Raw genomic sequence first — 12,099 nt, forward strand, 5'->3', positions numbered from 1 at the left:
GAAGTCTGTGGCTGGCCTACTGAGTGTCCGCACATACACCCCTTACCCCACCCGACTGGTCTTCACAATCAATGCTCCCCAACAGCCAGCGGTCCTGGGAGTCCAACCTCCCAGAAGGATCACCCACTCCCACCACTCTCAAGGTCAGAGCCTGGCCTTTGGGGGAAAGGGCAGTGCTGTCTCCAGGGCCTCTGCACCCAGGGACAGTGTCTGTCCCATGCCTGGAGTGCCAACAGAGTTGGGAGACTCAGCACTGACTTCACCCCAAAATCCAAGTAAGCTGGGTATTGCTTAAAATCAGGGGCCAGGCGTGGTGGCTCACACCTGTAATCCCAACACTTTGGGAGGCCAAGGCGGGCGGATCACCTGAGGTCAGGAATTTGAGACCAGCCTGGCCATCTCTACAAAAAAAAAAAAAAAAATTAGCGGGTATGGTGGTGCACACTCGTAGTCCCAGCTACTCGGGAGGCTGAGGCAGGAGAATTGCTTGAGCCCAGGAGGCAGAGGTTGCAGTGACCTGAGATCGTGCCATTGCGCTCCAGCCTGGGTGACAAGTGCGAAACTCTGGCTCCTACAGCCAGATTTCTATCTCCTCCCCAGGAACCAGCTGCCTTCCTTCTGGAGCTAACTCATTCTCATCCCATAGCCCCAGCATAATGGTTTCTGGCTCAGGGAGGCCTTTCCTGATCTGCCCTAGGTCTGCCTTCCCTGTAAGCAGCCCTCACTGTCCTTTGCCTTCCCCGTTGAGCTACAGGGTGACCAAGGTCAAGCAGAGGCCTCAGTGGGAAGGTCTAAAAAATAAAAATAAAATCAGGCCAGGTGTGGTGGCTCATGCCTGTAATCCCAGCACTTTGGGAGGTCAAGGCAGGAGGATCGCTTGAGGCCAGGAGTTCAAGATCAGCCTGGGAAACATGGTGAGACTCTGTCTCTATTTTTTTATTTTTTAAAGTAAAACTAGAAGTGATACCTGAGCTCTATGTATTTGTCATAAATTAGGTCACATTCTCCCTGGAGGAAATCCAAGGAGGCAAAGTAGTCGGGTGGCCGTGAGGGTGCAGTGTCACAGGTAAGGCTGGTCCGAGGACAGCTCCCACCTCTTTATGGGAGGAGCTGGAGTCACCGCCTTCTTCTCAGTGGCTGCTACAGCAGAGCTGGAGAAGGGAAAGACTTCAGTGAGGGTTTCCAAAGAACAGTGTGGAAAGATCTGAGGGAGCCCACACCTGCCCCAGGACAAACACACCCACAGGGACTTTCTGGACCTGCAGGACAGACAGCAGGGTGTTCCAGAAGGCCAACCCCTCCAACGCAGCCCCTCAGAGGATCAGCCAACGCCAGGTGGGAGCTGGCAAGCCCCCTCTCTCCCCTGAGCCCTGTATGAACCCCCTGCTGTGGCCCCCAGGCCCAGAACCCACTGTGGAGAGCTGGGCTCCTCCCTTCCCACTTTTGGTCTCCAGCGTACACAAGGCCCCCACCCCCATTCCTGCTGCCCCTCAAAACAGGATGCTGGCAAAAGGGCCAAGCGATCAGGTGACAATGGCCTCCAGCTATTCCTGCCTCGGACTGGGCAAGAACTGCATGGCAGGCGCTACTGTGTGGGCGCAGAGCCAGGAAGATGGGGCACCGCCCTCAGGAAGACTCAGGCTGGTGGGGCTGAGAATCCATGTGCAAATGGCAACTGCGAAACGCATCTCTGGCCCAGAGCTGGCCAAGAGGGAGCCCCCAGGAGACCCTGTGCCGGCAAGTCCAGGACGAGCACCGTCCCCTCTCACCCCACCCACCTGAGCCTGTGGAGCTCACACACCTCACAGCCTAAGCAAGAAAGGAAGCAGGAGGGTGGGGTGATGGAGGAGGCGCCCCAGGGGTGGAGGCACAGGACCTCCCAGGAGCCTCAAGGAAATGGAAAAGGCAGAAGTGGCCTCCCTGGGAAATGCACACATCTCTGGGGGCATGGCAAGGGGCTGTGTGGGAACAAGGTATCTTGCCACACTCTGGTGCTGGACTCCAGTGAATCAGAAGGTGACAACAAGGACCACTCCACTGAGTTCCTTCTTTTTGAGACAGACTCTTGCTCTGTCACCCAGGCTGGTGTGCAGTGGCACAATCTCAGTTCACTGCAACCTCGGCCTCCCAGGCTTGAGTGATTCTCTTGCCTCAGCCTCCCAAGTAACTGGGATTATAGGTGTGCGCCATCACTCCCGGCTAATTTTTGTATTTTCTTTCTTGTTTATTATTTATGAGACAGGGTCTCACTTTGTCACCCAGGCTGGACTGCCGTGGCGCAATCTCAGCTCAGTAAAGCTTCCTCGACCTCCCAGGTTCAAGAGATCCTTCTGCCTCAGCCCTTCAAGTAGCTGGGCCTACGGGTGCACACCACCACACCCGGCTAATTTTTGCATTTTTTGTAGAGATGGGGTTTCCCCATGCTGCTCAGGCTGGTCTTGAACTTCTGGGCTCAAGCGATCCACCCGCCTCGGCCTCCCAAAGTGCTGGGATTACAGGCGAGAGCCACAGCGCCCCTAACTTTTGTATTTCAGTAGAGGCAGGGTTTCGCCCTGTTGGCCAGGCTGGTGTCGATCTCCTGACCCCTAGTGATCCGCTCACCTCGGCCTCCCAAAGTGCTGGGATTACAGGCGTGAGCTACCATGCCCAGCCTAAAAAATTTCTAATAGAGACGGGGTCTCGCTGTGTTACTCAAACAAGTCTAGAACTCAAGCAATCCTCACACCTCAGCTTCCCGAGTCACTGGGATTACAGGCACACACCACTGCACCTGGCCTATTCACAGAGTTCTTTTTTTTTTTTTTGAGACAGAGTCTCACTCTGTCACCCAGGCTGGAGTGCAGTGGCGCGATCTCAGTGAGCTGCAAGCTCTGCCTCCTGGGTTCACACCATTCTCCTGCCTCAGCCTCCCGAATAGCTGGGACTACAGGCGCCCGCCACCACACCTGGCTAATTTTTTGTATTTTTAGTACAGACAGGGTTTCAACATGTTAGCCACAATGGTCTCGATCTCCTGACCTGGTGATCCGCCCTCCTTGGCCTCCCAAAGTGCTGGGATTACAGGCGTGAGCCACCGCACCCAGCCCTCACAGAGTTTTAAGTACAGAGCAGGCCCTGCCTGACCTCATCACCTCCCGGATCTCAGCACACTGGCAAGTCTAGCATCCCTATTTTATATGTGAAGAAACCAAGGCTCAAGAAGGCTGAGGGACTGCCCACACTGTGAGCTGGCTGTAGAGCCCAGACCCCAACAGGAGTCCAGGTAAACTGGTTTGAAATCCTGCTTCTGCTTACTGCTGCCTGTGCGGCCCAGGCCAGTCACTTGGCTTCTGTGAGCCTCGATTTCCTCTTCTGCAAGAGGGGCCATCACCATCTAACTGGTGGAGTTATTAGGAGGTAGGCAGGACACTGACTCTGTGCCAGGCTCCAAGAGTTTACAAATATTAATTATGAGGACTAACCCTCGTAACAGCTTTCTGAAGTAGATACTATTAGAGTCCCCATTTAATTAAGAGAAGACACTTGAAACCAGGGACCAAACTACTTTTTGAGAGGAGCCCAAGGTTTATACAATTCTGTCTCTGAGAAGAATACATGGCTGGGCATAGTGGCTCACACCTGTAATTCCAGCACTTTGGGAGGCCGAGGCCAGAGGATCACATGAGGTCAGGAGTTCAAGACCAGCCTGACCAACATGGTGAAACCCCATCTCTACTAAAAATACAAAATTAGCCTGGCATGGTGGCATGCGCCTGTAATCCCAGCTACTTGGGAGGCTGAGGCAGGAGAATCGCTTGATCCTAGGAGGTGGAGGTTGCAGTGAGCCGAAATCGCACCACTGCACTCCAGCCTGTGCAATAAGAGTGAGACTGTCTCAAAATAAATAAATAAAATAAGAATTCATAATTATATCAACAGTAATGTCTCAGTTTTTCACAGGACCCTTGGAGGGACCCCAGAACTTCATCTGTTTTGTAGGATGCAGAGTCCTGGCTGAGGCGCTAACTTCTACCCTCCCCTGGGTTGGACTAAATGAGCTCTTGCTGAGCATGGTGACTCTCACTTGTAGTCCCAGCTACTCGGGAGGCCAAGGCAGGAGGATCGCTTGAGCCCAGGAGTTTGAGAACGGCCTGGGCAACAAAGCAAGACCCCATCTCTACAAAACATTTAAAAATTAACCCAGCATGGAGGCCGGGCATGGTGGCTCACGCCTGTAATCCCAGCACTTTGGGAGGCCAACGTGGGCAGATCACGAGGTCAGGAGATCAAGACCATCCTGGCTAACACGGTGAAACCCCATCTCTACTAAAAATACAAAAACTTAGCCAGGTGTAGTGGTGGGCACTTGTAGTCCTAGCTACTAGGCAGGCTGAGGCAGGAGAATGGCGTGAACCCCTGGGAGGCAGAGCTTGCAGTGAGCCGAGATCACACCACTGCACTCCAGCCTGGTGTGGGGATAAGAAAGAGAAATCAGATTGTTAATGTGTCTGTATAGAAAGTAGACATAAGAGACTCCATTTTAATCTGTAATCTTACCCCCAACCCTGTGCTCCCTGAGACATGTGCTGTGTCAACTCAGAGTTAAATGGATTAAGGGCGGTGCAGGATGTGCTTTGTTAAACAGAAGCTGGAAGGCAGCATGCTCCTTAAGAGTCGTCACCAAAGAGTCGTCACCACTCCCTAATCTCAAGTACCCAGGGACACAAAACACCGCAGAAGGCCGCAGGGTTCCCTGCCTAGGAAAGCCAGGCATTGTCCAAGGTTTCTCCCCATGTGATAGCCTGAGATGTGGCCTCGTGGGAAAGGAAAGACCTGACCGTCCCCCAGCCCGACACCCGTAAAGGGTCTGTGATGAGGAGGATTAGTAAAAGAGGAAGGAATGCCCCGTTGCAGTTGAGACAAGAGGAAGGCATCTGTCTCCTGCCTGTCCCTGGGCAATGGAATGTCTCGGTGTAAAACCCGATTGTATATTCCATCTACTGAGATAGGGGAAAACCGCCTTAGGCCTGAAGGTGGGACATGCGGGCAGCAATACTGCTCCTTAAGGCATTGAGATGTTTACGTGTATATGTATCTAAAGCACAGCACTTAATTCTTTACATTGTTTATGATGCAGAGACTTTTGTTCACGTGTTTACCTGCTGACCTTCTCTCCACTATTATCCTCTGATCCTGCCACATCCCCCTCTCACACATCACACCCAATAATGATGAATAAATACTAAGGGAACTCAAGAGGCCGGGTGGATCCTCCGTATGCTGAGCGCTGGTCCCCTGGTCACCCGATTTCTTTCTCTATACTTTGTCTGTGTCTCTTTCTTTTCCAAGTCTCTCATTCCACCTAATGAGGAACACCCACAGGTGTGGAGGGGCAACCCACCCCTTCAGCCTGGGCGATGCAGGGAGACTCCGTCTCAAAACAAAAACAAAAACAAAACAGGCCAGGCACGGTGGGTCACGCCTGTAATCCTAGCACTTTGGGAGGCCAAGTCAGGTGGATCACAAGGTCAGTTCAAGACCAGCCTGGCCAAGATGGTGAAACCCTGCCTCTACTGAAAATACAAAAATTAGCCGGGTGTAGTGGTGGGCACTTGTAACCCCAGCTACTTGAGAGGCTGAGGCAGAGAATCGCTTGAACCCGGGAGGTGGAGATTGCAGTGAGCCGAGATCACACCACTGCACTCCAGCCTGGGTGACAGAGTGAGACTCCGTCTCAAAAAAAAAAAAAAAAAAAAAATTGACCCAGCATGGTGGCACTAATCTGTAACACCAATTACTGGGGAGGCCAAGGAAGGAGGGGAGGATCACTTCAGCCTAGGCGTTCAAGGCTGCAGTGAGTGATGATCGCGCCATTGCACTTCATCCTGGGCAACAGAGCAAGACTCTTGTCTCTAAAAACGAGTAAATGAGCTCTCGGACAAAAAGCTCCCAGCAGCACAGTTCCTGACGCAACTGATGCTTACTAAGTAGGATCTTGACAAGCACCCTTTCCACAAGTTGGGAGACAGAGTGGGTTGCAGGAGGGGGCATGGGGGCTGTGGTGAGCAGCGCTGGAGATCCTCACCTCTCTGCTGGCTTGCCTGACACCAGCGCCTTCTGCGACGACATGATGATGGAAGGGGGCACAGATTCCCGGCGGCCATCACGAGTGCAATAGTAATTGTTGGAGAGCTTGTGGCTAGGACCCACAGGGAGCTTGGGAGGAGGCTGAGTTCTGAGGGGAAAAAAGATGAGCACTGAAGCAAAGAGACAGTCACTGTCATGGCCCCGCTGTGGGCCCCTGTCACCTCAGTCACAAAATGTGGGATCTACAGCCAGCCACTGGGATAAGCCACAGGCTGGGGGTGTCCCTTGGTACACTGGCAGGGACATATGCCTGGGGAGGGGTCCTGGGGCCAGAAGCAGATGGTGGACCCTGCTCTGGATGTGAAGATGCCACCCCCAGGGACCCCACCTGTCCCGAATGTGGAGGGTACAAAGGACCCTTTCTGAGGCTCCCAAGGCCCGGGACATGTCCCCATGCCCCCCACCCCACGGCTGAGCTTGGCAGCCAGCCTCACCTGACTTTGTCCACTCTGAGTGGCTTTTTCCCCTAAGGCCAGGCTCTGGACGCCCTGCGTTTCCTGTTATCTCAGGAAGTCTCTGGAGAACCCTGCTAGGATCAAGGCCCATTATTCAAGAACACCTTAGCCTTGGAGCCTGTCAAGATCTCTGCATTTCCTGCCACCATGTGGACAGGCAACTCCTCTCTGGAGCCCAGAGAGGGGTGAACAGAGCTCGGTCTTGGCTTGAACTAAACCCTGGGCTGGATTTACCTGGAAGCCTGAGGCCTTAAAAGAAATGCTCAAAACAAGGATGGGCAGGGTGGCTCATGCCTGCAATCCCAGCACTTTGGGAGGCCAAGGTGGGTGGATCACTTGAAGTCAGGTATTCGAAACCAGCCTGGCCAACACTGCAAACCCCATCTCTACTAAAATACAAAAATTGGCCAAGCATGGTGGTGGGAGGCAGAGGTTGCAGTGAGCTGAGATCATACCACTACACTCCAGCCTGGGCGACAGAGCGAGACTCCTCAAAAAAAAAAAAAGCTCAAAACAAAAGACGGGCTTTCCACAGAGAGGGAGCAGAGAAGATGGCAAAAACCGTAAGTTGATCTGTTTCCACTTAGCCATGTTTCTAAGTCACTTTTTTGTCTGGGAACTGTTTCCCGGAATTTAATTTTTTTCTGAGGCAGTGATCATATGCACTGCAGCCTGGATGATATATGCAATCATATGATCGCTTGAGGTATGATCATAGCTCACTGCAGCCTCAACCTCCTGGGCTCAAACAATGCTCCCGCCTCAGCCTCTCAAGTAGCTGGAACTACAGGCGCACACTACCACATCTTGCTAAAAACAATTTTTCTATTGTTTTTGTGGAGTCGGGGGTCTTGCTATGTTGCCCAGGTTGATGTCGAATTCCTGGCCTTAAGTTATCCTCTCACCTTGGCCTCCCAAAGTGCTGGGATTACAGGCGTGAGCCACCACTCCTGGCCTTTTTCTTAAAACAAGTGTTAGTCACTGTATTTTTTAAAAATAAGAAACATAAAGTAAAAAATGTTTAATATTAAAAGCAATATATTATGTGAAAGACTTTGCTTAAGGAGGCTGGATGTGGTGGCTCATACCTTGGGAGGCCAAGGTGGAAGGATTGCTTGAGGCCAGGAGTGTTTTTTTTTTTGTTTTTTTTTTTGAGATGGAGTCTCGCTCTGTCGCCCAGGCTAGAGTGCTGTGGTGCGATCTCGGCTCACTGCAACCTCCGCCTCCCAGGTTCAAGCGATTTTCCTGCCTCAGCCTCCCAGGTAGCTGGGAATACAGGCGTGCGCCATCATGCTGGCTAATTTTTGTATTTTTAGTAGAGATGGGTTTTCACTATGTTGGCCAGGCTGGTCTCAAACTTCTGACCTTGTGATCCACCTGCCTCGGCCTCCCAAAGTGCTGGGATTACAGGCATGAGCCACCATGCCCAGTCAGAGGTCAGGAGTTTAAGACCAGCTTGGGCAACATGGTAAGACCTTGTCTCTATACAAAAATTTAAAAATTAGCCAGGCACGGTAACATGTGCCTGTAATCCCAGCTACTTGGTAGGCTGGACCAGGAAGATCACTTAGGCCTGGAAGTTCAAGGCTGCAGTGAGCTATGATTGTGCCACTGCACTCCAGCCTGGGTCACAGAAACCCAGTCTTACAAAAAAAAAAAAAAAAAAGGCCAGGCGCGGTGGCTCACGCCTGTAATCCCAGCACTTTGGGAGGCCGAGGTGGGCAGATCACGAGGTCAAGAGATCAGACCATCCTGGCAAACATGGTGAAACCTCGTCACTACTAAAAATACAAAAATTAGCTGGGTGTGGTGGCGCACGCCTGTAGCCCCAGCTACTCGGGAGGCTGAGGCAGGAGAATCACTTGAACCCGGGAGGCGGAGATTGCAGTGATCTGAGATCCGCCACTGCACTCCAGCTTGGCGACAGAATGAGACTCTGTCTCAAAAAAAAAAAAAAAAAAAAGACCAATAAAACATCCAGATGAATCACTAGAGGGTGCCGTCATCCTAAAAAAGTCAAAACTTTCACAAAGCCATTTCCTCAACTGGCCCACAACTACCCTGATAGAAAGCCAACTGGGGGGGTCGGGGGGTGGTGGGGAGAGAGCATCAGGAAGAATAGCTAATGGATGCTGGGCTTAATACCTAAGTGATAGGTTGATCTTTGATCTTTGCAGCAAACTACCATGGCACGTTTACCTTTGTAACAAAACTGCAAATGTACCCCAGAACTTAACCTTAAAGTTGAAAACAAGCCGGGTGCAGTGGCTCACACCTGTAATCCCAGCACTTTGGGAGGCCGAGGCGGGCGGATTATGAGGTCAGGAGTTCGAGACCAGACTGGCCAACATGGTGAAACCCCGTTTCTACTAAAAATACAAAAAATTAGTCAGGCGTGGTGGCACATGCCTGTAATCCCAGCTACTTGGGAGGCTGAGGCAGGAGAATCGCTTGAACCCGGGAGATGGAGATTGCAGTGAGCTGAGATTTTACCATTGCACTCCAGCCTGGGCAATAAGAGCAAAACTCCGTCTCAAAAAAAAAAAAAAAAGTTGAAAACAAAGTTTGATACTTCTAATATTTGGAATTAGTCACAACATATAGGCATTTACATAAATTTCATTATTTTAATGCTATTTTTCTTCCTTTCATTATAATCCTCAATGACTGCCTTACCTCTGCCTACCCTTTGACTTCACAGATTATACCATTATCCCTTTCCCTCAATGGGTTCCATCCATACTGGCCTCCTTCCACTCAGGCTCTGTCCAGCCTGACACTCTTAGCCCTTCCTATTCCCTCTGCTCAGAATGTTTTTTCTCTTTTTTTTTATTTTTTTGAGACAGAGTGTTGTTCTGTCACCCAGGCTGGAGTGCAGTGGTGCGATCTCAGCTCACTGCAATATCCACCTCCTGTGTTCAAGCGATTCTCCTGCCTCAACCTCCCGAGTAGCTGGGACTACCCGCGCGCGCCACCACGCCCGGCTAATTTTTGTATTTCTAGTAGAGAGGGGGTTTTACTGTGTTTCACTGTGTTGGCCAGGCTGGTCTCAAACTCCTGACCTCGTGATCTGCCTGCCTCGGCCTCCCCAAGTGCTGGGATCACAAGCGTGAGCCACCGCGCCCGGTCAGAATGTTTTTTCAATAATTATTCTTTGAATGGGTCCTTCCCATCATTCAGGGGTCTCAACTGTCAATTTCCAAAGAAAGATCTTTCCCAATCATCTGACTTTACGTAGCCACCCTCCAGCTTCCACTTATTTTGTTTTGTCTTCAAAGCATTCCAGAACAATACTACCTGCTGTGTTTGTTTCCCTACTATGCTTCTCCCTAGAATGTGGCGTCCATGAAAGAATGTGGATAAGAACTTTCCTGGTTCACAAAGTTAAACCCAAGGCTGAGGTCATACATGACAGGGGCTTGTAAATATCAACTAATATTTTAATATAAATGAGTCTGAAATCAGGACACTTCTGGGTTCAAGTCCCCGCTGCCACTTTTTAGCTTCTGAGTGACTTGAGGCAAATGATTTCGCCTCTCTGGACCTCTTTTTTCATCTGTAGCTTGGGAATAACACTGACTAACATGGCCACGCTGAGCACTGCAAATCTAGCCTGATTGCCAGTCAGAATGCACGCCCGGCCTCGCTGTTTCAGGAGGGCTGTCCTCCGGAGTTCAGCAAGGTTAAAGGCAAACCTCTGCCTCCACAGCCTGGCAGGGGACTGGTGGCAGGATGTCAGCCCTGCGTTTCAGGGGTCTAAAGGAACACAGATTTCGTTTTTGGTGGAGAAAGGACAGAGCCAGAGGCTGGGCAGCGAGCGGGGCCTGCTCACCGCTTGGAGATCTCCTGGTAGCGCAGCTGCAGCTTCCCCTGCAGGTCATGCTGTGGGAAGAGGAGAGGAGAGGTCGGCCTGCAAGGCACCCCAGGAGAGAGGAAAGGAGAGGGCAAGGGACCAGGGATGGCCCGGGGATGCGCATTTTAAGGGAAGGCAGGGGATGAACACTCGGGGAAACGGATGTGGGTCCTGCAGGTGAAGAGCAAAGCCAGAGTCCGGGCCCACAGATCCAAGGCTAAGAAGGTCGGGGAATGGGGAAATCCCAGGCCTGAGTGGTTCCCAGGCCAGGAGAGGGTCCCGGGCTGAAGGGGTCACGAGCTGGGGGTTCCCAGGGAGATTCGGGGAGAGCGAAGGGTCCCGGCTTAGGAGGGAGGTGAGGAGCAGGAGCGGGTCCCGGACACACGGAGCCCGAAGCCCCCCATGGTGCAGCCCTGTCCGCCCCGCGCACCCCGGACGCCCAGTTCCGCAGCCGCTGGATGAGACGGGTGGCGGACGCCATCTTCCGTCCGCGATACTGAAGGGCGCAGCCGGTGACGTCTCCACCGCTGGGGCTGCTGGGAAAGACGCGGCGTGGTATCGCGAGACGGGAGTGGGCGGTGCTAGAACGTCCTATAAAGGCTCTCCCCGAAGCACGTGACTCCTCTCCGCCAGACCGCCGCCGCGCCGCCATCATGGACACCAGCCGTGTGCAGCCTATCAAGCTGGCCAGGGTGAGGTGGGGGCCCGAATTTGGGGGCAGGGGGAGGGATTAGAGGAGCCAAACGGGCCGGGTCTGAACCCAGCTTCTTTCCTCCAGGTCACCAAGGTCCTGGGCAGGACCGGTTCTCAGGGACAGTGCACGCAGGTAATCGGGTGGGGGCATTTGGCCGACTGCCGGGGACCTAAACCCTGATGTGACCTCTACCCTGCCCTAACCCCTGCCAGCCGGAATCCGGGAGCCGATTCTCATTTCATCACAGGGTTCTGATGGTTCCCTTTAACGATCTGTGTTCTGGCCCCGACACGTTCTCTGAATTCATATCTGCTTCCCACTCCGCGGTGCCTTTCCGCGGCCCGCCCTAACTTCTTCCTCCACTCTCCGGTGGGGACCCGTAGGTGCGCGTGGAATTCATGGACGACACGAGCCGATCCATCATCCGCAATGTAAAAGGCCCCGTGCGCGAGGGCGACGTGCTCACCCTTTTGGAGTCAGAGCGAGAAGCCCGGAGGTTACGCTGAGCTTGGCTGCTCGCTGGTGGGTGCAAAGAGGACACCCCTTTGATAGACCTTTGGTTGGTGGTAGGGAGGCTTCGTTAAGCCCAGGGTGAGAGGGTTTGGGAGGCAGAGTCTACATACAGAGACTGACAAGAGGGAGGCGGGAGTTTGCCAATTGCTGCGGGGCCTGTCAACATCTCATGTTTGGGTCTGTTTACAGGGTCTTGGATGTCGGGTTCGACCACTTGGCCGATGGGAATGGTCTGTCACAATCTGCTCCTTTTTTTTGTCCGCCACACGGAATTGAGATGCTCCTTTAAATAAAGCGTTTGTGTTTCAAGTTAACTCAGGTTCTTGTCTGGGTTATGCGACTAGGGTTTCTCCAGGTTTCTTGAGTGGCTCCCAGGCGGTCACCGATCCTCCGCACTCTGGAAATCCTGGCCGTGCGGTCTTGCCAAACGAAGCTTTTCCTTTTTGAGGCGGGGGGTC

At 52.6% G+C, this 12,099-nt stretch overlaps 2 protein-coding genes across 2 annotated transcripts; one reads left to right on the forward strand and one right to left on the reverse strand.

The window, feature by feature from the left end:
- Positions 1-1,060: 1,060 nt before the first annotated feature.
- On the reverse strand, positions 1,061-10,927 carry NDUFA7 (NADH:ubiquinone oxidoreductase subunit A7; the record flags this gene model as incomplete). Its single annotated transcript, NM_001079926.1, is given in 4 exon segments — positions 1,061-1,151; positions 6,065-6,214; positions 10,414-10,463; positions 10,865-10,927. Coding segments are annotated over 4 exon segments (354 nt in total), but the record flags the coding sequence as incomplete, so codon positions are not given.
- Positions 10,928-11,044: 117 nt separating this feature from the next.
- On the forward strand, positions 11,045-11,955 carry RPS28 (ribosomal protein S28). Its single transcript, XM_003953343.5, has 4 exons — positions 11,045-11,126; positions 11,213-11,260; positions 11,512-11,650; positions 11,831-11,955. Exons 1-3 carry the CDS (start codon positions 11,088-11,090, stop codon positions 11,632-11,634), a joined length of 210 nt encoding a protein of 69 aa, XP_003953392.1. The 5' UTR covers positions 11,045-11,087; the 3' UTR covers positions 11,635-11,650; positions 11,831-11,955.
- Positions 11,956-12,099: the final 144 nt, after the last annotated feature.

This window comes from Pan troglodytes, chromosome 20 (assembly GCF_028858775.2).
Source record: "Pan troglodytes isolate AG18354 chromosome 20, NHGRI_mPanTro3-v2.0_pri, whole genome shotgun sequence".
Classification (NCBI taxonomy): domain Eukaryota; kingdom Metazoa; phylum Chordata; class Mammalia; order Primates; family Hominidae; genus Pan; species Pan troglodytes.

What these genes read in the sequence shown, in the direction of transcription:
- RPS28 (XM_003953343.5), top strand. Translation starts at nt 11,088, where the DNA reads ATGGACACCAGCCGTGTGCAGCCTATCAAGCTGGCCAGG. An exon ending in AGCCTATCAAGCTGGCCAGG is followed by an intron (nt 11,127 to 11,212) that starts GTGAGGTGGGGG and finishes TCTTTCCTCCAG; the next exon opens with GTCACCAAGGTCCTGGGCAG. An exon ending in CTCAGGGACAGTGCACGCAG is followed by an intron (nt 11,261 to 11,511) that starts GTAATCGGGTGG and finishes GGGGACCCGTAG; the next exon opens with GTGCGCGTGGAATTCATGGA.